The sequence below is a fragment of the Plasmodium gallinaceum genome (genome assembly GCF_900005855.1).
Source record: "Plasmodium gallinaceum strain 8A genome assembly, contig: PGAL8A_v1_65, whole genome shotgun sequence".
Lineage (NCBI taxonomy): Eukaryota > Apicomplexa > Aconoidasida > Haemosporida > Plasmodiidae > Plasmodium > Plasmodium gallinaceum.
The window spans coordinates 1,201,145-1,226,110 of NW_021628225.1; the positions used below are offsets into that span (position 1 = coordinate 1,201,145).

The 24,966-nt window shown below is 18.3% G+C and overlaps 6 protein-coding genes across 6 annotated transcripts; 2 read left to right on the plus strand and 4 right to left on the minus strand.

Moving 5' to 3' along the window:
* Window positions 1-35: 35 nt before the first annotated feature.
* On the minus strand, window positions 36-1,555 carry PGAL8A_00158500 (CPW-WPC family protein, putative; the record flags this gene model as incomplete). Its single annotated transcript, XM_028675137.1, has 8 exons — window positions 36-112; window positions 272-360; window positions 471-531; window positions 774-820; window positions 951-990; window positions 1,066-1,126; window positions 1,200-1,326; window positions 1,434-1,555. Coding segments are annotated over 8 exons (624 nt in total), but the record flags the coding sequence as incomplete, so codon positions are not given.
* A 996-nt stretch (window positions 1,556-2,551) lies between these two features.
* Window positions 2,552-4,330, minus strand: PGAL8A_00158600 (conserved Plasmodium protein, unknown function; the record flags this gene model as incomplete). The annotated part of the gene is made up of 1 exon (XM_028675138.1): window positions 2,552-4,330. One exon carries the CDS (start codon window positions 4,328-4,330, stop codon window positions 2,552-2,554), a length of 1,779 nt encoding a protein of 592 aa, XP_028526699.1.
* A 1,391-nt stretch (window positions 4,331-5,721) lies between these two features.
* Window positions 5,722-6,782, plus strand: PSOP6 (secreted ookinete protein, putative; the record flags this gene model as incomplete). The annotated part of the gene is made up of 5 exons (XM_028675139.1): window positions 5,722-5,811; window positions 5,950-6,012; window positions 6,101-6,240; window positions 6,371-6,444; window positions 6,748-6,782. 5 exons carry the CDS (start codon window positions 5,722-5,724, stop codon window positions 6,780-6,782), a joined length of 402 nt encoding a protein of 133 aa, XP_028526700.1.
* A 492-nt stretch (window positions 6,783-7,274) lies between these two features.
* Window positions 7,275-15,859, minus strand: PGAL8A_00158800 (DNA polymerase epsilon, catalytic subunit a, putative; the record flags this gene model as incomplete). Its single annotated transcript, XM_028675140.1, has 4 exons — window positions 7,275-7,478; window positions 7,566-13,158; window positions 13,331-15,536; window positions 15,652-15,859. 4 exons carry the CDS (start codon window positions 15,857-15,859, stop codon window positions 7,275-7,277), a joined length of 8,211 nt encoding a protein of 2,736 aa, XP_028526701.1.
* Window positions 15,860-18,724: 2,865 nt separating this feature from the next.
* Window positions 18,725-19,822, minus strand: PGAL8A_00158900 (conserved Plasmodium protein, unknown function; the record flags this gene model as incomplete). Its single annotated transcript, XM_028675141.1, has 1 exon — window positions 18,725-19,822. One exon carries the CDS (start codon window positions 19,820-19,822, stop codon window positions 18,725-18,727), a length of 1,098 nt encoding a protein of 365 aa, XP_028526702.1.
* A 2,400-nt stretch (window positions 19,823-22,222) lies between these two features.
* PGAL8A_00159000 (microtubule-associated protein ytm1 homologue, putative) lies at window positions 22,223-23,584 on the plus strand (the record flags this gene model as incomplete). Its single annotated transcript, XM_028675142.1, has 1 exon — window positions 22,223-23,584. One exon carries the CDS (start codon window positions 22,223-22,225, stop codon window positions 23,582-23,584), a length of 1,362 nt encoding a protein of 453 aa, XP_028526703.1.
* Window positions 23,585-24,966: the final 1,382 nt, after the last annotated feature.

The window sequence follows — 24,966 nt, forward strand, 5'->3', positions numbered from 1 at the left end:
ATTTAAAAATAGAAATATAGAATTTCAATTTTTACTTCTGGTGCTACGCAAAGATTATTCCCTACAGATAACCATCTCATTGGGCACTTGTCCAAAACTTTTAATTTAGGAGCTTCAGAAAAAAAAAAAAAAAAAATAAATAAATAAATAAACAGTAATTTATAAAATGAAAATTCATAAAACAATTGATAAAGATATCATAATTTATAAATTAATTGTTGATAAAAAAAAAAAAAAATTTTTTTTTTTTATTCTTATGCATAATTTTTACAATCAACACATGGCCATTCAACTTCACATTTCCAAGCAAAAAGCTCTTTATCTGCACTTGTACTGTTTGAAAAATCTATTGATCTACATCTGAGAAATCATAAAAAAAAAAAAAAGTATATATACAAGAGAAAATCATGTAATACATAATTTAGGTGAAAATATTTAAACAATATTTTAAAAAAAAAAAATTTTTTAACTGTCCATCATATGTATCAGGTGGAATACAAAGGTTTTCATCATAAGAAGATATTTTCCATTCTTATAAAAAAAAAATAATATAAAGAATAATTTTACATATATATGAAAGATATTATGTTTAAAAATCCCATTTATCTTTATTATATAAACAATATTTCAATAATTATAAAAACTCTAAATTTCAATTCAAATGTGCACAATTTCTATATATTAATTTTAAAAAATATACGATTACTTTCAATTTTTCTTTTTTCTTTTTTAAATTCAAATATTAAAATTTCAATAAATATATTTTATTTAACCTAAAGGGCATATACTAGAGTAGTCTCTTCTGCATTTACCAATATACCTAAATAAAATTTAAAACAAAAAAAAAATATATATAAGGAAAATGCTAGCAATTGTAATATAATAAAATATTAAATATAATAAATAATAGAATTTATGGATTAAAATGAAATCTTATATTATTATCCAACCATAATTTTTTTAGTCTTTCTTGAATTATTTTAAATATTTCTTAAATAAAAAAAAAAAAAAGCAAAATAAATAATATTAAAAAAAAAAAAAAATATATATATATATTAATTAAACCATCATCTAAAAGATTTTCTATTTCTGCATTTTCAAGATCAATAGTTGCTTGTTCTTCAGCCTTTAAAAAAAAAAAAAAATATATTTATCTATGCATATATCGTTATAATATATTAAATATAATATCAACATACATTTTCAAGATTTTTATGCGCTATATGATCGAAATTTGAATTTTCTAATTCTTCTTCTTCATCATCCTCATCTTCCTTTTCATTTGCAACTAATTCTTCATTTATATTATATAATTCATTCAAATCTCTATATTTTTAAATTAATTTATGTTTTATAGGAATATAAATAATTACGATAAAAAGAAAAAAAAAACAAAAAAATTGATTAAAAAAAAAAAAAAATTTGTTTTTTACTTAGAAATATTTTTGTTAGATTTAACACTAAGAAAACTAAAACAAAAATTTTTATAACATTTAATACTTGGGGAAATAAAAAAGAAAAAGAAAGACAAAAAAAAAATTGACATGTGTTTCATTTTAATTTGTACAAATTTTATTTTTAATAATATTATAGGAGAAAAAAAAGTTTATATCATTAATAAAAATCAACTATTATAAATTAAATTATTAGAAACTTGCAATTAATTTTTTAAATAAATTATTTTGTTCTCTGTTTCTAAATATTATTATTCTCTTTTTTTTTTTTGCTTTTTATACATATGAGTTAATTAGGAATTAAAAAGGATAATCTTTTTAAATTAGTAAAATCTGTATATACATCAAAACGAAAAAAAATGTAATTGTTAAAAGAATTAATCACATTTAATAAAAACATATTTATTCTTATATTTTAATTTTACTTTTTATAAGACAAAATTAAGAAAAGAATAATAAATAATTATTAAAGATGTAATGAAATAGAGAAAAAAAAAAATGGCTTAAAAATGTTTGTGAAAATCAAATAAAAGACATGTTATATAGAAAAAAAAAAAAAAACAAAAAAAAAAAAAGTTAAAAGTTTGTTAATAAACTGTAAATAATATTAGTTGTAGAACAACCTATAATATAAATAATATTAATAAAATTAAATATAAATCTAAATTAAAATAAACATATCTAAATAAAAAAATTATAAAAAAAAAAAATACATTTTAAAATAAAATATATCAAAATAAATTAAAAAAATATAAAAATGAAAAAAGGTCTAATATAATAAAAAGGAAACTAAAAAACTTCTCTTTTAAATATTAGAAAAAAAGGAAAAATAAACAATTAAAATTAAAAATATTGAAATTAGGTTACAAATATTTTTATTAATTAAAAAAATAATATAAAATTTATGAAAAAAAAAAAAAAAAGAAATTAAAAAATACTAAAATATAAAATAAATTCTCTTTAAAATTGAAAAAAGTTCACACTTTTTTCCTTTTTATTAATATATCTTATTATGATGAATACATAATGAATATAAAAAATAAATTTATATGAATACTGATTCAAAAAAAAAAAAAAAAAAAAAAATTATTTTCTTTTTAATTATGCAATTTTACAGATATTTCTGGACATATGAAAATTTCATTAGGAATATTTATAGTATTTTCATTATTATAATTATCTTTTCCTTTATCATAATCATTATCATTATTATTTAAGTAACTGTTAGAACTTTTATGAAAGTCATTTAAATTGCTATTCAAACAATTACTAAAATCTTTTTCAAAATCATTATTTATGTTATTATTTGTATCATCAATTATATCTTTTTTATTATATTCAGTATTATCATATTTGGGATGTATATATAAATATAATAAATTTTTAAATAATTTTTCTTTTTTTTGAGGATCACAATTTTCAGAAAAAAACCATTTAAAAGCTGTAACAAAATCTTCATTCATAAAATCAAATGAAAAAGCAGCTTTCTTAAAACATTGATTAGCACTAGTTAATAAAATATGAGAACAGGAATTTCTGTATGAATAATTTTCCGGATGAAAAATTAAAATTGAGCAAGAGATTGATTTAATAGAATTTTTAACATGATTTATATCAAAAGTGTCTTTTAATATTCTTTTCATTAATAAGTATGGAATATTATTTTCTGTCATTTTATATTCACTATTACTATAAAATAGAGACATATCACATGTAATTATACCATTATAAGCATGATAATTTGTACTTAAAATATCTTTATAAACTATTTGATTATTAAAAATACTTCCTTTTTTATTTAAATTAATTTTTTCAAAATTCTTTTTTTTTCTTTCTTGATTTTTTTCTTGTTTATTTTGTTCATGCATTTTTCCTTCATTTTCACTACAATTTTTCATTTTATTTTTCTTTTTCTCCTTTTTCATATAAGAATTTGTTTGACTTGATTTTTTGAAATTCATTTTACTTCTTTTTTTTTTAAATAACGTATTACTTGAATCTTGTTCATTTTCACTTTCTTCATGTATTATAACGTCTTCTTCTCTGCTTTGATAGGAAGTCCTATCAATTAAATTATTACTTTTTAATGAATTATCACAGCTATTTCCTTTTATTGTAATATCATCATTTTTATATTCAGAACTATTTATAATTTCTAAAAATTGTGGTTTAATAATAATTATTCCACCAAATGGTATATTTTTTCCATAAGTATACTCAAACCGATTAACAACTTCTATGGCACAGCTAGCCAAAAATTCATAACATAAAATGTATATATTATTATATGGTATTTTTAAAAAATTTACAATAAATTTTAAAATAGTAAAAGAATCATTAACAATAGATACAAGTTTCTGTTCATAATTATCAAAACTTACTCCATATCCAGAATATTCCATGGCAATTATATTTATATTTAATTCTTTGTGTAATGCATATACTGTTGGTATTGTAGTACCTAAATCTTCATTAAATTTATGTAAATATAAAATTATTTTATCATTCTTTATTGATTTATTATTATCAGAAAAAAAAAAAGCACAAGGAATAGAATCTGTACTAGTAGGCTCAACAATTTTTAAATTTCTTGGAATCCATCCAAGCAAATTTTTAAAATCATCATTCGTATAAGAACTTTCAGGTGAGTACATATCTTTTGGAGAATTTTCATCTGAATAAAACTTTATTTCATCATCGCTAAATTGATAATTTGTTAAAACTTCACTAGAGTGATTTTTATTAATTAGATTTGTTAAATTATTACATTTAACATCAATAAGGTCAAGACATTTACGAGTAACTCCTTTAATTCCAGTTCTTTTATTTTTATTTTTTACTATGTCATTTTCTTTATAAATAATTTCATTTTCCATTTCTGTTAACAACTTTTTATTATTTTAAAAATGAAAAAAAGTAAAAATCTGTATAAACGTTGGGAAGATAAATAAAAAAAAAAAACATTTAAAAAATTAAAAAATTCTGATTAATAATTATTTAAAATTTATAACAATAAGTATATAAAATAAAACAAGGTATTAAAAACGTATATGGATTCAGAACATACGTATATGAAAGAATAATAGCAATAATAGAAAAATTAATATAGATTAATAATAAAAGAACAAAAATTTTATAAATTAACATAAAATACAAATAAACATAAAATGAATTATGGGAATTTTTTCCTTCTTTTTTTTTTTGTATATTTAATAAATATTAAAAATAAAAATTTTCTGAATTCTCCATATGTATGTAACTTAAAAAATAATATATGACATTTTATTTTAAATAACATGTATTTTAGTTAAATTTTAAAAAAAATTTTAATAAGAAAATTGTTATTTTAATTAAATTAAATTTTAAAATGTATAAAATTACATTTTTTTTACAAAAGAACCAAAAAGTTATTTTAATAAATTTATAAATTAACCATAAAAACAAAAAAAAAAAACAATAATGGAACACTCGTATAATAAAACAAAAAATTCAGTAATTCCTACTTAAAAAAAAAAAAAAAAAATAATTTAAATAAGTTAATTTTTGAAACAATAAAAAACAAGGAAAAATATATAAGATGAATTAATTTTTATTTAATTTTTTTTTTTATTGGGGGAAAAAAAAAAAAAATTACAACAAAATTTATCTAACACGTTTGTTCTTGATCCCTTTTTTTTTAAAAAAATAAAATAGTCTCAATTAAAAATAATTTGCGATGAAAAATGTTAAATAATCAATTTTTTTTTCACTTCAATAAAAATAGAAAAAAATAGATATATTTTCAACATTCAAAAATTCTATAAAAAAAAATTAAATATTATGCATGTTGCTCACCATTTTTTTAAAATATATATAGAGCACAATGGAGTGGAAAGCTTCCCTTTTATAAAATTTATATATATATATATATATATATATATATATATATGTATATATATATAAATATGCGTATATATATAAATATGCGTATTTTAGCCTCCAAAAAAAAAAAAAAAAAAAAAAAAAAAATAGCTAGAAGAAAAGATGTATTTACATTGTTTTTTTTTTTTTCTAAATTTTGTTACTTGAATGTGCAAAAATACATTAGAGTAACAAGATGAAAGAGTTAAAAAGGATTGTTAAGTACCCTTTTATTTATGTGAATAATTTAAGATTATTCAATTGTTAAAAAGAAAATTTATACCATTGTTTTACACATAAAAAAAAAAAAAAAGATATATACATTTAGTTTCCTTATTATTTTACATAAATTTCCTAATAAATTAAAATGAATTATTTTCTTGTATCATTTTGTTTCTTACTCTTGTGCATTATGCAAAATTTTGTTCTAAATGAAAAAATTATTCCTATAGGTCCAGTATGAGGCATATTTTAAAAAATTCGCTAAATTTTTAAATATATTGATTTGATATTATAAAATTATAAGCTTAAAATAATTATTTATTTTAAAATTATAAAATAAATTTTTTTCTTAATGTATATTATATGTATATAGGCTAATCGCTCTAAATTAAAAAAAATGATAGAAGGTGATGAAGATTTTAAAATAAATATACATGTAACAAAAAATTAAAAAATTACATAACTTGAAGTTTAAAAAATGCAAGAATCTTTTATGTTAAAATATTTTTTTATTTATTTTTAAGGCACCCGTGGAAGACACACAAGAAGTTCTTGAAGCTTTAGATTCCTTAATGAGAGTAGAAGAAATTCAGAGAAAAGTTGAAGAAGAAGAATTTAGGAACGATATGCAGAGATTATTAAAAGTTCATAAAAAAAGAATTCAGTACACATAAAAAAAAAAAAAAAAAAAAAGAGAATTCAATGATTTTTTCACCATATTTTTTGTGAAATTCTATCTCAATTTTTTTTTTTTTTTTCAAAATTAAAAAATTTTCTAATTTTCTATTATTCAGGGATATTGTTTCCTCAGCTTTTGAACCACTTCATTCATTTTTACCCAATCCTCTGCAATATTTAGTTATCAAAGGTAAATAAAAAAAAGTTCTTAAATAGAATTTTATAATTTAAAATGGTTTAAATTACATATAAACTAGATATATATGAAGTTATTAAAAGTGGAATTATTATGTTATATCTTTTAATAATGTGAAATTTTTTTTATATAATTAACTTCATTTTTTTATGTTTGCAAAAGTTTTTTAATATGTTAAAAATAATAAAGCCATTAATTTATTCATTTGAATACCTTTTCCCTCCTAATTATCATGCGTTTATACAAAAATTATAAATATATATATAACTATATTTATTACTTATTTGATATTTATAGATGTACAATCGTATTTAAAAAGTATAAAAGAGTAACTATTTTGTGAATAAATATTCCTAGCAGAAGTATTAAAAAAGGAAAAAAAAAAATAAAAAAAGCATTTAGTAGAAATATATATCCTTGTGAAGAAAAAAAAAAGAAATTGATTAAATAAATTAAAAAAACGATTAAATGTAAAAAATAGTATGAATAATTTTAAAAACAAAGCATTAAATTAAAAAATAGGATATATTTCTCAGCTTTTTTAAGACATGATTTTATATCAATTTTTGAAATTTGTAAAAATTTTTTTATTATTTAAAAAAATCAATTTTTTTTATAACAATATAAACATTATGTAGATATTTAGGCAATTATTTTTAACAGAAACTATTGTTATAATTGTTTTTATAAAATAGTCTACGAAAACGAATTTAACATAGATAAATAAATGTGAGCTTTATTACAAGTACAGATGACACAAATTTTTTTTTTTAAATAATTAAAAAGTTACAATTAAAAAAAAATGAAACTATATACTTAAATTTTTATATAAGATGAGTTTTCATTGATTTTAAAACATCTGATAACAAAGACATGCTTAACATGCTTGCTAAATTTTCCATAATCTCCAATGTTTGTATCCAATTGTTTATATCCAATCTGGGTGTAAAAATTTGGCCACATTTACAAATTGATCTCCTATGAAATGATTTTATAGCATTACAATTGTTACACACTAAATCTTGTGCCTATATATAAATAGCATAAAAAAAAAAAAATAAAATAAATAAAACATAGAAAAAAAAAAAAAAAAAAAAAAAAAAAAAATCTCTTACATTATAAGCATCAAATGTTTCTTGTAATAATGATAAAATCTTTAATTCTATAAATTCATTATCATACTTAGAATTACAATTTTTACATAACCAAATAAATGATGATTTTCCGTTTATTTCTGCTTCAACTAAACTTGTAACAACATTCATATGATATACAGATGAGCAATTTTCACAAAAAATATCTTTTAAAATTAATTCATGACATGGACTTTTCCAAAGAGAATTTTTTCTGTTATATTCACTTTCTCCTATTATTTCATACAATTCGTGTCTTTTTTCATAAAAAGCTTCATTAGAGTTTTCATTTTCTAAATTCAATAATTTATCATTTTGCATTAAAAAAATACAAAATTTCACAATTTCTAGTCTCCAGTTATTTTCTCTCTTTGCTAAATTCCCTAGAGATGGAGGAAACAAAAATGGTGCTATGCTTAAATTATTTTCATCCACCTCATCATCATCGTAAGGCCAATAATTTTCTATTAAATATTTTTTGTATTTTATTGATTTTTTAATTTTTTTATATATATTACCAGGAATAAACCACAGCTCTTTTAATTTTTCTTCAATTTTGTAAGATAAAACATCTACATTTTCATTTATTAAAGAAAAACTTTCACAAACTTCTTCTAGATCATCAAAAGATTTATCATATATATATTGTAAATTAGCTCTTTGTGCTAAATTTATTTTATCTGTTAATTTATCTGACTTTAAAACTATATTAAAATAGTTTTTTTCATCTTTATGTTTTATACTATCTACATCTGTTAAGTCTTCGTTTTGAATATCATTACTTTTCTTATTATTTTCATAAAGGGAAATTGTATCATGTAAAGGGTTTAAAGTGATAGCATCCAAAACGTATCTTAAAAAAGATTCACAAATAGGTGGTAGATACTCAATTATCTTTAAATTTTCATCAGTGTTTTCCTCGTTGGGATTAGAATATTCTTTATATCTTATAAAATTATATTTATCAAATTGACATGCAGCTATATATTCTTGCTTGATATAAAAAGGTACATTAGCATATATAGAATCACTTGAGGAAAAATAATGTATTAAATTTTTCAAAATATTTCTACCTGATATAATTGAAAATTCATTAAAAGAAATAACAAAATTTCTCAAATCAGCAAATATGATATTAGCATTAAATTTTTTTTTCATAATATTTATTAAATTATTTTGATATATTTCAGAACATTCTAAAACCTTATTATATAATGCTACATCATAAAGTAAGCTAGAATTATTGGATATCCAAGAATAGAAGGATGTAAAAATATCAGAAATACTTTCAAACGTTCTATTTGTAATTAACATAGATAAGGAAGATATCTTAGATATTAAGTATTCTAAAGATTGTCCTAATAACTTAAAGGCAAAATTACTAAATTGAGAAACATGAGAATCTTGTTCCACAATTGAATTAATATCATATTTATTATGAATTAGATTTTTTTTTTGATTACAATCAGATGAATTTAAATAATCGTTTTCAATATTAGAAGAGTTTTCATTTTTGTTACTATTTATTAATAACATATCTTCTTCATTAAGTTCATCAGAATTTTTTATACTTTTATTTGCATTATGAGTTTTAAGATTTTTTTCAAAAGATTTTTTAGAATTTGTCTTTTTAACAAAAGCTTTATATTCATTTGAACTTTTTATGTTGGAATATTTTGTAAAAAGTCTAACACTATTAAAAATAAGAGATTCATTGAAAAATAAATGAACAATATATCCTCTATATATTCCTTGGTTTATTACATCAATGTTCTTTTTTGCTATATCATAGTCACAAAAATTATTTATATTTAAGCAAGGGATACCTAAATCATAATTACCAAAATAAGATAACCATAATATTCCTTTATATCTTTTTAGGAAGGAAGCATATAAAACATCGTAAATAAATTTATGTTTTTGATTTTTTTTTTTTATATTTAACAAATTAAACAATGGAATGTTTGATATCCGAGAAAAATTTAAATCTTCTTCTACTCTGTGATAATTTTCATAAAAAAGTTCTAAAGATAAATTAAAAACTTCACTTTTGTAATTTTTTTTTGGTATATTTTGATATTTTTGACAATTTTCAAATTTATAGAAATAACAAGGAAAGTATTTATTAGTAGTCCACCAACCTAATTTTTTTTTATCGATAGTTGATGATACAAAAAAAATATATTTTTTTTTCCCTATTAATATATTATTACGATATTTATTTAAGTACAAATCTAGATACTCTAAGACTTTATAAACATTAGAATTATCTTCGTAATAAACATCAAACTTTCTGTAATGATATAAAAATAAAAGATCTTTATGTATATTCTTAATAAAAAATTCTTTATTAAACAAATTATTTAATACCTCTTTTTTAATTTCCTCATTTTCAAGGTGATTTAAATAACTACTTTCAGTATTTTCATTTATTATAGTTTCAATCTTTTTGGTTGATGTTATATTTTCAAAATTGTTTTTCATATTGTTAATAAAATTTGCATCATTAGCATTATTTTTTTGGCATTTATATAAATCATTACATATATTATTTTCCTTTAAATTAGTCATCTTATCTTTCATTAGATCTATATAAAAATTCTCAACATGTAAAAATTTTATGAAATTTTCATAAGGATCAAAGTCATTTTCTCTTCCTATTCCACTAAACATAATCTTATTACCATATAATAAATCTTCATTATCTTCTTCATATTGATCAAAAACATTGATAAAAATACGATTACATATATTATCTACGACTGTATGGAATATATTTATATATATAATATGTATATCATCTAAATAATCTTGAGAAATATTTCTTCCTTTATTTGGTTCCACTCTTGTAAAACAGTGAGATTTAAAACATTTCTTTTCATCAAAAATAGAATTATAATTATTTGAATCAATTTCTACTGAATTTCCATATCTACTTAAAAAATCATAATAAAGAGGTATTTTCGTTTCATATACGGAAATGATATTTTCATGATAATTTGCATTTAGGGTATTAATGACATACTGATTGAAATATTTTTCAGTCATAATAAATTCATATAAGTTAAATACTTTAATATTTCTTGGAAGAAAAAAATTAGCATAAGCTTTGGATTTAAATAAGTCATTTTCATTATTGGAACATATAAGTTTTATAGTAATTTTACTGTTACTTTTTAAATCTAGTTGCTCATAATTATTAATATATATATGACGATATACCTGTAATTTTATTTTATAGAATTTATTCACATTTTTTAATGATACTATCGCATAATATACACCATCATCATCATTTTCATCTATTACATCATTTTCATTAAAAAAATCATTTTCATCATTAGAAGAATCTGAATCTGAATCTGTTTCATGTTTAAAATATTTTAAGTATGGTTTTAATAATATATGTTTTTCATTTTTTATGTTATTTAAAGGATCTTCGTTTTTTCTTTTGTTAGTCTTTTTTTTTTTAATTTTTTTATACATATATACAATATCCATAGCATTTTGAATAGTATGTAAATATTTTGGCTCCAAATTAGAAACTTTTTGAGAGCTATTGTTTTCATCTTCATTAAATGATATTCTTTTCTTTTTATATTTTTCTTCATTTCTAATTTTTTTAATTTGATTTCTATTATTTCTCCAAATTTTATTATTAATTAGCATCCATCTTTTAAAATTAGTTTCAAACAAATTATGTAAGTCTTTATTTTTCAGATTATTAATATTTATTTTTTCATGGTCAATAATTATAATATTGTTGCTATTTTCCTCATTATCTAATGAATTTACTTTTTTATAGGCTATTTTTGATATTTCATTATCATTTAATAATATTAACTTTTTTTTTTTTGATATAAAATTATCTAATAAATATTGTTCTAATAATCTTTTTTTTTTTATTACTGTTGTTGGTATTTCTTCACTAGTTAGTGGAGTTTTTTTTTCCATAGAACTATTACAAATTTTGCCTTTTTCTTCAATTTCATTTATTGTATTTCCTATTTTTTTATCTTCATCTTTGATAGTTTCATCTTCTTTTTTAATTTTTTTAACAAAGAAAGAAGTGATTTTCTTTTGTTTTCCTTCAGAAATATTTATTTGTTTTTTTAACCAGTCAGGTACTGATATGGATGTAATTGGGTTATTAATGTTTTGTTTAATAGCTGGAATAATAACTAATTTTAAAATTTGAACTTCCAATTTCTGCTTATAATAATCCCAATCAATAATATCTCTAACATTAACTGGTACATTTGGTGGAAATTTTGTACCCAACCATTTACTTAAATAGTAAATTTGTGTATCTACATTTGTTTTAAATATTTGTATAGGTATAGCTCTAAAAGTAATATCTGACCCGACTGGTTTAGAGGCAACAATGAATTGTGTAGAAACATTATTATCTTCTATATAACTTGCGTTACTTAGTAGCTCACTCAATCTTTTAGCAGTCGTTATACCAAAACTTTTGGCATTTGGCTGTTCTTTCACAGATTTATTTAAAACCTTTTTTGCCAAAATTAAATCAAATAATTCATCATCATTATCAATATCAACCGCTTTAGTATCTATTAAATTTTTCCATTTATTGGCAGTTAATGATGCATAATAATATGATTCTTCCTTTGTTTTTCCTTTTAGAAAATGGTTAAAAATTTCACTTTGAAATCTTTGAATAATTCTTAATTCTCCTCTTCTTTTTATCTCAAAACCTTTTAACTCACTAATTTTATATTTATCGTTAAAAACAACATATCTTTTTTTTAATAAATCATCTGATTTTTCTGAAGCAGGTAAAAACATACCATGCCAAGGTCCATCCAACTCAAAAAAAATTTCATTTTTACTAATACATTCATAATCATCTGTTTCTTCATTATAGATTAAATATTGATCATTAGTCCATTTTTTGTGCATTTCAAAGTTTAATATATTAGTTGGAAATTCAAATTCTACCTTTTTTATGTTGGGATCATTTTTTAATTCTTCATCACATTTATTTTCATATTCATTTTTCTTATTTAACATTTTTTTATCGATTATAAAAATTTCATATATTTCAGGAAAATGTTTTGGCAACATACACCATATTCCATCCGTATCTAATTCCATAGGTATTCCAATTTTATTGATTAAATTAAATGCTCCATTTATTATTTGGGAACCTGTATAAGTAACAATTGCTCCCATTTGATCAGAATACCATCTACTACTTTTTCTTTTAACATAACCATAAAAACTATTTAATATACACTTATGTGCTAATTGTAAAGAATCATTTAGTAATATTTTATCGTCTAATTCTTGAATTTTTATATAATCAATTCTTTTTTGTTTCAGTAATTCTCTTTTTTCATGTTCACATTCTTTAAGTCCTTTTTTATAAACATATCTCCTGTCTCTGAAAGTCCTTACAGTATCCACATAAAATGAGTTTTCTCTTTGGCACACTAAACTTGAAGTATCTACTTCTTTTGCTACTTTAGTTTTCTTAAAAACTTTTTGAGAACAATCTTTTATAACTTTCATTAATTCATCATGTTGCTGTTTTTCTGTTAATTCATTCCACCTTTTCATATGAATATGTAAAAAAAAAAAAAAAAAAAAAAAGTTGCAATTAGTTCATTCATGAAAATAATAATATATATATATATATATATATATATATATATATATATATATATAATTAAGTATTTTTTCATTTAAATATATAGTAAAGAAATATAATTATAGAAACTTACGATTTTTTTTTGCTGATATATAACTCCTCTGAATTATCATTTGTACTAGTTTCTGAATCTTCTTTGTTTTGTAATTTAAAATAACTTTTTTGAGGATAAAATAGTCTTGTTTTTAAATCTTGTTTAAGAGACAATACATGCCCATAATCAATAGGAGATATTTCTAATTTTCTTTTCCAGATCATTTTTTTTTGGCATAAATGACGTTGTTTATAAAAAGAGCAATTAAAACAATGGTCTGGTGTAATTATAGCATTTGGCTGTAAACGATGAGACAAAATAATATTGGGATACATAGCAGCAACATCTAGATGATAAATATTGGGGCATATATTTATATTAGGATTCTGAATAAAAAAATTTAGTTTATTTATTATATCAATTTTAATTTTTTCCAAATTCAAAATTTGACTTTTATTAATGTAATTATTATCATTTATTTTGTAGTTTTTATTTAAATCTTTTTGAATCCAAAAATCAAAAATATTATCAACATTATTCATAAGATATTTATATGTTTCTACATCAAGATTAAAAAATTCCTTAAGATCATCTCTATAAATACCACATTTTAAACTTTGAACAGTACCTCCTACAAAAGAATCATCATAAATAAAATATTTTTTTTTACTTTCAGGATCTGTAAAATACTGATTATAAATAGGCTTAGATTTATTTGGAAATAAAATATTTTTTTTATATGCTTCTGCCATTAATAATTGTTCACATAATGTACCACTTCCTTGACGTAATACATTATCAGGATTCATTGGAATAATAGAACATAAAGCAAATAGAAAATTATGAATAAATTTATCATATAAATAAAAAGTAGCTACTGCATCAGAAACACTGTAAACAGCTAAATGTTGAGGATTTTCTTTTGCAATGGGAACCATAAGTTCAGGATCTACTTCTGTTGGATTATATTTTAACTTAATTTTACATACACTTTTTAATGTCCTTGATCCATTAGGTAAATATGAATCTCTTTCAACCCATTTATAAGCATCTATATTTAATATAAAGTTACATGAACATTCTTGTTTGTTGTTCATAACAAAGCCCACTTCTTTTGGAACACTTAAATTATTAATTTCACATCTTCTATATAAATAAGGAATATCAAAAAAATCACCATTATATGTTACAAATATATGTATTCTCAGTAATTTTATGTGTTCTAAAAATCTTTTTAATAAAAAATATTCGTTTTTTTCATTAAAAACTTTAAAACTTCCTGCACCAGAATATTCCTCATTTGGCTTATACAAAAATTCTCTTATATTTTTACTCATTACATTTCGATTAACTATTAGATAACCTTGAGCATTATACATATATGATATTAATATTATTTCATCTTTTTCTTTATCTGGAAATTTTAATTCATCTTTATAACACTCAATATCCCATGCTAAAACATTCAACGGAGCTAATACTTTTTTGTTTAGAACTTCAAAATGAATTAACTCTGTATATAATTCGTCTTCATCTCTTGTTATTTTATACCATAATCCGCATCTTATATTTTTGTCTATACAAATTCTTGTTATATATTTTACATCATATTCATATATTTCAACAATTTCACTCATAATTTCTTCTTTACTTAAAACATGTTTTTTCGTGTTTACTATAATTTCATTCATGTTTAAATTGTTATTTGTGTTTATTAAACCATTATCATATTTTTTGTTTATTTTTCTTTTTTCTTCCTCTTCCTCATCATTTTTAGTACCATATTTTTTTTTTTGTGCCTTTTCATTCTGCTCTTCATATTTGGTATAAGAATAAGAATAATCATTTTTGCAAGAAAATTCTAATTTACTACAAGACAATTCATCTTCATTGAAAATGTGTCTGTCATAATTAGAATTGTATTCCTTTTTATTCTTTTTATTTCTTTCTATTATTTTTGAGAGAAAATCTCTAGCACTCATTAAATTATCGATTGTATCAAATGATACCTTAAAAAATATATTGCTTAAATAACTCCTTTTTCTATTTAAATGATCATATAAACTTAAATCCTCTTTTTTTATATATTCAATCTCTACATTATACTTGTCTAATTCTTTTTTTAAAAATTTTGTTACTTCTTCATAATTGTATATATTTTTTGTCTTCAGATAAAAATAAGGACGATAAAATAGGGTCAATCTCCATGTCTTGTTATTATCTGACACAAAATACAGGTGAACACCTATAAAAAAAAAAAAAAAAGATAAAAATATGATATGTGAGAAAATATAAAAAAATATAAATATCTTATTATACATGAGAGTATTTTGTGTAAGATATGATATATAAATTATTACCTGTTTTTTTTTGGGATTTGTTAGCATTTTTTATAACTACATTCATTGTTGTTGGAACGATGTTATATAAATATCCTTCTCTTTGTCCTTTATTTAGCCAACATTTTATATTAAACTTATTTTCTAGTTTTACTAGTTTCTCATATTCATAATCAGCATTTATTTTTGATTCCCTTTCCCATCCTTTTGTCCTGTTTTGTGTTGTCATTTTTTTTTTTTTTTTTTAGAATTAGAGAGAAAAAAAAAAAAAAAAGAAAAAAGAGGGATATAATATTTATAACACACAATGAAGAAAGATAGAATATGAATCTTTCATTTTTAAAACATAATAAAAAAATGTTTATAAAACAACGTAACTTGATATTAAGTATAATTTAAAAAAAATTAAAATTAATATTAAAGAAAATACATTAGAAAATATAAAAATGAAAAGTAATAAAAAAAGAAAAAAAACCTAAAAATCGATAAATCTAAAAATTCAACTTTACATCAGAAAAAAAAATATTTCTAAAGAAATGTGAAAAACAAAAAGATATTAAAATCTTTTAGTTTTATAATACAAAAAAAAAAAAATATATATATATATATATAAATGTATATTTATATACAAATATTATATTAAAAAAATTATCTTTTTTTTTCTATACATAAATTTTTTCATGTTATTTTTTAATAAATAAATGGTTTCATAATGGTAAACTATAAAAACGTAAAATATTTATTATCATTTTGAAAGTTAACTATTTAATGTGTCTATTAAATTAGTATTTTAAATAATTTTTTAAAAATATGAAAAGAAATTAATAAAATAATAATTAATTTAGCCTTAATTCTTTAGTTTTATTCTTGTTAATATAAAAATAAAAATTTATAGAAATATGTGAAACAAATAACATTCTTAATAAAAAAAAAATTATATTTTCTTCTAGAATAATAATATATAAAAATAAAAAAAAAAAAGACAAGGAATACAAATAATTTTTTTTTTTTTAAATATATTATGTATTATATAAAAATATATAATATCTATTAATATATAGAAATGTAGGATAAAGGAAATCCATGAAAAGTGAAAATGCGCAAAAAATTTTCCTTTTTATTTTTGTAGTTTTAACAAGTAAAATGTGTTAAATAAATATTAAAGCTCTTCTTTTTTTTTTTTTTTTTTTTTTAATTTTAAATATTTATATTTTATAAAACAAATAAAATTATGTAATATATTTATGTATTATAAAAATTTTAATTGAAAAGTTTCATGTATTTTATCGAAGTTTTCATACGTACGTATTTTTAAAATATATATATATAATATATATAAAAATGGAATTATTTTTTATTTATTTTTTTTATTATCTTTTTATGATATATAGTTAACGCAATTTTTTCTATACTTTAATAAGGATATATAATAATAAAAAAAAATCTAACTTAAATGTTCCTCTAATTTTGCATACATATTATCTCCTTTTCTATATTATTTTTTTTTTTTTTTTAAATCCTTTAAAGAAAAAAATGTTAAAAAAAAAATTCAAAAAATATTAAATTAAGGAAAAAAAAAAAAAAATTTTCGAAGAAAATTTTTCTTAGTGATTAATTGAAAAATATTTACTTTAAGAAATCTCATACAAGAAAAAATATCATGTTATTTTTATACATGTAATATATTTAAAAGTTATAATAATTACTTTATATATTTTAATTAAAATACTTATTAATTTTATTATAATTAATGTAATACTAAAATAATTTTTTTTGTTTAAATATTTTTATTAATGATATTATATAATTATTTAAATATCTAGATAAAGACATATATATATATATACGAAAAAGATAAGAAACTAATATATACTAACGAGAAATAACGTGTGTAAAAATAATTTTTTTTATACTTGATAATACTAAAACGTATGAACTATTCCAATATAAAAAAAATATATGGATAATTCCTGAAATTATATTTAACAAAATAAAAGCTAGAAGCAAAACAACATTTTGCTTTTTTTTTTTTTTTTAATCGCATCATATTGACAAAAAAATAAATTTTATTATTAAATATATAGGATCATGTATTTTTTATTATTTCAGAAATAGTTAAAAAATTACATAACTTATACTGAATACATCTTAAGTAAAATTCTTGAAATGTATAAAGTTTTTTTAAAGTTTTCAGTTCTATTACAATTATTAAAGAATAAAAATATAGTGTGTTTTATATATACATACTAAAGAATTTTAACCAAGTTCTTAGTTTTGATTTTTAGGAGAAAATAGTTAAATTTTTAAAATATAACTTAAAAAGTTTATTTTTTTACTTTTTCCATACAAAATAAAAACTACACATTTTTATAATTTTTAAAAAAAAGAAGATTATTCAAATATATATATCATATTTAAAATGTAAAATGAAATAAATGAAAAATGAAAAAAAATTAATCTTTAAGAATAAAGAAATAAAAATTTATATGTAAAAAGAAATTTTGAAATCAAAAAATTTCGAAATAATAAATTTTAACTAAATAGCAAGTAGCATAATAAGTAGCAAATAAAGCATACACATACTAAAAAGTATTCAAATAATATTTACAAATATATAATTTACAATAAAAATACGTACATCATAATTGAAAACAAAAAAAAATTAAATAAATAATAATAAAAGAAAAAAAAAAAAAAAAAAGCAAATGAAGTAATAAAAATATTATTTCCTAATACATTTGTAAGATACCAAATTCTTTTATCTAATGTATTAATTGGAAAAATGGAAAAAAAAAAGAAAATAAACAAAACAAAAAAAAAAAAAAAAAAAAAAAAAAAAGTGAATAATATTAATTAGAAATTAACCATACACACTTATTCCTTTTTCATATTTTTTAATTTCACAAATTTCGATATTATTTACAAATAAACTATTTAATTTAACATCTTAATTTTTATAAATTTGAAGTGGTATATATATAAAATTTTTCTGCAAAGAATATAATTAATAACATTTGCATATGTACACGATTTTTTTACATATCATATTATTAACAAATAATAATTACAAAAATATATTAAATTTGTATATATATCATATTTTAGCTAATTTTTTTTTCTCCTTTATTATGTAAAATTTATTTGAATCCATAACGTAGTATTTCTTAATATATATTATTATTACATATACTACAAATAAAATAAATAAAAATTCAAAAAAGTATAAAATATATTTGTAAAAATAATTTTTTGGTCTGATATGTCCTAAATAATGATAATTCATAGAAGGTAAAATATAATGACTGTATTCTTTTCTTAAATTATCTGATATATCTAATTTTTGTTTATTAGAACTATGAAGAATATTCTGTTTATTGTTATTTTCATTAGATTCTGAATTTTTTTTCAAATTATTTGTACTATCAATATTATTTTTGCTATCAGAAAAATTTATCTTATCTTTTTCAAAAAATATGAATTCTTCATTATCATATGGTTTACTTTTCATTTTATGTAATTTTTGCATAATATTTTCATAGTAACTTAAGATATTTAAACACTTATTACTTAATTGAAAAAAATTTTCCTTTAAACATTTATAAACTTTTGAAAATTTTGAATAGTCAATGCAATATAGTAAAAAATCATCAATACAAGAATATAATAATGAGTTGTTTAAAGATTTTTTACAGCTCTCTGATAAATCCTTCTTATTTAAAGTTATACATTTTATTACATCTTTATCACAGTTATAATTTTTTATATCATTTTCACATCCTTTTATGGGTTGTGTTTTATTTAAATGGTGTGTAATAGTATTATTAATATCAGGATCATATATGTTTACCAAATCTAAAAAGTTATTCGTGTCACTATTAAAGCTATCTATATTCCCATCAGGAATGGTTATGGAATAAAATGAAAAATTATATGGAATAATTTGTGATAACATGCTTGTTAATAAATTAATATCATCTATATCAGATTCGTTTCTTTTTTTTCTTTTGTTTGATTTATTATTCTCATTAAATTTCAAATGGTTACTCATATATATCTCTGATTTCATTATATTATCTATAAGATCTTCACTAAAGTGAGTTATATCAATATAAGTACAAATAGTTACTTTTTGAAGTAACAAAAACATATAAAATACAACTACTAAAAAAGATACTTTGACTACTTTTTTCATTTCTTATATTATCCTTTTAATAATTTTTTTTATATTTGTAATAAATAAATAAAAATATAGAGTTAAAAATATTATCAAAACAAAATATATAATACAAAAAAAAAAAAAAAAAAAAAAAAAAAAAAAAAAAAAAAAAAAAAAAAAATTATCAAAGACAGGTTAATTTCCTATTAATTAAAATAAAGCTTTTAAAATTTTTTTTTTTTTTTTTCTTTATTAAAAATACAAGAGTAAATAATTTAAATGTATTATAAAAATAAACTAATGTTATATATAATATAATTTTTTTTTAATGTACAAATTATTTTAATGAGAGTAAATATATATAATAAAATATGTATGCTACTTATTGTTTATAGAATATTTTATAAAATAGTATAGAAAAAAATACAAAAAAATACAAAAAAAAAAAAAAAAAATAAAGAAATACTTATAAAAACGAAAGTAATATATTGGCTAGCTAATTAAACTAATAAATAAAAAAAAAAAAAGAATAAAGGTATAATTACTAGAAAAAAAAAGAATTTATTTTTCAAAAAAAAAAAAAGGAAAATGTAAAAGAAATCTTGCTTAAAATGGAAATAATAAAGAAATTATAATAACAAAAAAAAAAAAAAATGTACTACCAAAAAAATATTTTTTATTTTTGTGAATTAAATACCTTTTCAATTTGAAAAGATTTCAATAATATGTTTCAATTTTGCACAAAATGAGAATAACACAATATTGATTGCAAAAACTTTTTTATGGTTATTTCCACTATTTTCTTATATTATTTTGCAATTAAAAATATGAAAATAAAAATAATTTTAATTTGTTTTATTTTATTTTATTTTTTTTTATTTTGAAACTTGAGAAATTATTTTATATAATTAAGTCTCTCAATAAATTACATAGAATATTATCTTATATTGCACGTATATGAAAAAAATACACATATATAAACAATAAAAAATATATAAAAAGGAAAGAAAAGAAATGGAATATAATAAAAAATATATTTTTTTTTATTGTTATATATTATAAATAATATCTCTTTTATCTTAGTGTTGCGTAAAAAAAAAAAAATTTTCAAACAACGAAAATTAATAAATTACTTTTTATACTTTAATGTAATAATTTAGTATGACAACTCTTAAAATTTTAAAATTAATAAACATGTTCTTTTAATTAAAATATAGCTTAAAATTTAAATAACTTTACTAGTTACTTATTATCTTTAAGAAGAAAAATTTTTTTTAAAGTATTTTTAAGTTATATATAATTTGTTTTTAATGAATAGTAAGACATAAAAATTACCTAATAAACAAAAATCAGAAGTATACATAATAATAATTTAATTACATTGGCGTTTTTTCTGTCTTAAAATTATGTGAACTTTTATAATTTTAATTAATAATTAAAAAAAGTAATATATGGTCTTACAAATTGATAAAAATATGTTTTTACATATTTAAGTTGTATGATTTACAAAATTTACATTTTCACAGTTTAAGGCTAAAAGAAAAATAAACTGAGAAAAATGAAAAAAAAATTTCTGCGCATATAATGAAATATTTAATGTAGGATTTTTTTATTGTTTATTTGTAAATCTAATAAAGAAAAAAAAAGGAATTATAAATTTTACAAAAAAATTTAAAATTAAGTAGATTATTATTTAAAATAAATTAAAAAATTTAACTCCAAAAATATAAAAAAATAGTTTTACTATTTTTTCTTTAAAATTATTTTTATTAATTTTTTTATTATATTTTTAAGAGATGTTAAATAAATAATTAATATAAAAATAAAATATTTTAAGAGCTTTAATCATTAAAAAAAAAAAAAAATGAAATAATTTTGCTTTTTTAAAAAAAATGAAAAATTCAATTTATTGGAATGTTATAGATGAACTCTTTTTCATTTCATTAATAGAATAATAAAAGAATATATTTTTTTTATATATTCATGAAAAATAAAATAAGTAAAAATGTTTTTCTTTTAAATGATTCCATAACTAAAAAAAAAAAAAGAGGAAGTTAAGTAATGTTAAAAATAAACTATATGATAGGGTTGTATTTTTAATAAAGAAAAAGAAAAAATAAAAACAAAAAGTTAAAAATAATATACGATGAAATCTTTATAATTTTGATAAAAAAAAATTAAAAATATATTTAAAAATAATTCAGAAATGATGCTTTAACAAAAATTGCAAATATATAAGATATATAAAAAAAAAAAATAAAAAATAATACATATTATAAAATATATTAAGAGCTATATGAAAAATTTTTTATTTTTTTTTTTTTATAACAATAGAAATAAATATATTTAAGAAGAAAATTACAAAAAAAAAAAAAAAAAAAATTGAGAATAATCAACATTGAAAAACCAAAAACAAAGTTTAAATTACTGGATAAAATGAAAAATATTGGTGAAGGAGAGGAAATAATAGATAATAATATTATTAGTGATAATGATTACAACAGTGATACAAATTTCTCTTCAAATGAGAATAACAAATGCGAAAAGCAAATACAGATATGTTTTATATCTAATTTGAAAGATGATAAATATAAAATTGAAAACAACATTTATACAGTTCCAGTTAGTTTTAGGAGAATAGATTTATCTAGAATGATAAAAAAGTTACTAAATATAAAAGAAAATATTTCTTTTGAATTTTTAATAAATAAAAAAATACTAAGATCTTCGATAGAAGAATTTTTACAACTTAATAATATATTATCAGAAAATGTCATAGAAGTAGAATTTACTATTCCTATAACAAAAAAAGAAAGTAAAAAAATTGATAATATTTCTGAATGGATATCAGAATTAATTATAATTGAAAATACATTACATTGTAGTACTTTTGAGGGGAATATATTATATTATGATTTGACAAATTTTAATAAAATATATGAAAATAACGTATCGAACATGCCCATATTTTCTTTTAATTCATTTAAAGATAATAAACTGGGTAGTAATTTATATCATGAGTCTATTATTGGATTGTCCAATGGAACAATAAAAATATTTTTAAATGAAGAAATAAATAAGGGAATAAAGACAAAAAATCAATTATATTTAAGTAATCATGATGATATGATTAAATCTATAGCTATTAATAAAGATGCTTCATTAATAATAAGTGGAGGAACTGATAATAAAATAAATATATATGATAATAATTATATTATAGAAGAATTAAAACAATTTAAAAGTGATAATAATAACAAAAGAAAGAAGAAAAATGTAATACCACCTAAAAAATCTATACATAAAGAATCAGGTATTATAACAAATTTAAATTTTTTTGATAATATTAAGTTTTTATCTAGTGGTTTTGAAAAAAATATTAAAATTTTCGATGTAACAAATGGTAATATAGTTTCTTCATTTCCATATAATAAATCTATAATACGTAGTGATATTATAAACAAGAACTTATTTATAATAGCTGACGAAAATTCTTTAATTAAACTATTTGATATAAGATGTTTAAATGAAAAATCAGTAATATCTTTAAATGAAAATAAATATTATTCTCATGATAAAATAATAACTTCTCTTAAAGGAAATAAAAATGAACTATATTTTTTATCATCATCTCATGATGGATATATTAATATATTTGATATTAGATTAAATAAATTACCTGTTTATACTATTGAAAATGAAAAAAAAAAAATTCTTTCATGTACATGGTTTTATAGAAAAAAAAATCATTCTATTATAAGTGCAGATGAATATAATATAAATATCCACAATTTTTAGCTTAGAAAAAAAAAAAAAAAAAAATTATAATAATAAAACATTTGTGATTCATTTATGTATATGTATTCCCCTTTCTTATTTTATTTTTTTTTTTTTATTCTAAAAATTTTGACTAGACATAAAATTATACGCAATATATAATCGTTATTAATTTTAATTAATTCTTTTTTTTTTTTTTTTTTTAATATTCTTCTTTAAATGTTATTTGAAATGAAATTGAGTAAAAAAAATTATAACATTATATTTTATAATTGATATTTTCCCAATAATTTGCTTCACACTTTTTATTATATATATAAATATATATTTATAATTGTTTGTTTCTGAAATATTTTATATATATTGAAATTTATTATATTTTTAAATTTTTATTTTTTATTTTTTCTTAAAAACATTTATGAAAATTATATTTTTGTATATATAGAATATTTTAAATATTAAGTCTTTTCAATTTTCTTATATAAATTTATCATCTTTAATGACTTATTTTATTTTTTTTATTTTAAAGAATCATTATAATTAATACTTTACACTGTTATGTAAATAATATTTTTAAAGCTTTTTAACAATAAAATATCAAACACATATTTTAATGGATTTATAAATCATGAACTAGAAGTAAAAAAAAAAAAAATAAATTACTTTATATAACATTTCCAATTAATATAATTTTTATTTATGTAATATTTATTTGTTAATTTTAAAAAAATATTAATCTTCCATTTTTTTTATCTCTATATTTAATAAATGATTAAAATTATAATTTTGTTAAATAATAAAAAAAACTGAATGTTCAATATTCTTTTATTTAAGGAATTTTCTTTAAAAAATATTTAACACTTGTTTAACTTAAAAGTTGAAACATATTAAGCTTATTAATATTTTATTTCTTAATATTGTTAAAAACTAAAAAGAACGGTATAATTATTTTTGTTTATATTAAAAAAAATATAATATATATGTACAAAATAGAAAATATATGCATAGATATTAATGAAATTGTAGGATTCAAATAATTATAAAAAAAATTGAAGCATTATTATTTTTAGAGGAATATATAAGTAGAATTAATCTTTATATTATTTTAAAACTAAAAATAATAATGAATATTTTTTCGTAACTCAAATTTAAGAATTTAGCCTGATTTTTTAAGTAGATGGATTAAGAAATACTAGTTTGCCATGAAAATAAATAATTCAAAATTCTGAAAGAAAATTTATGAAAATCAAGAAAAAACTCTATTTGGATTTTTTTCTAATAATATATATAAACAACATTCAAAATCTTATTTATAAAATTTTTTCTTAAAAAAACAAAAAGACAGTGCATATTTTATAAATATATCTTTTTCTCTTTTCGTTTAATTTATGAATAGCTTGCTC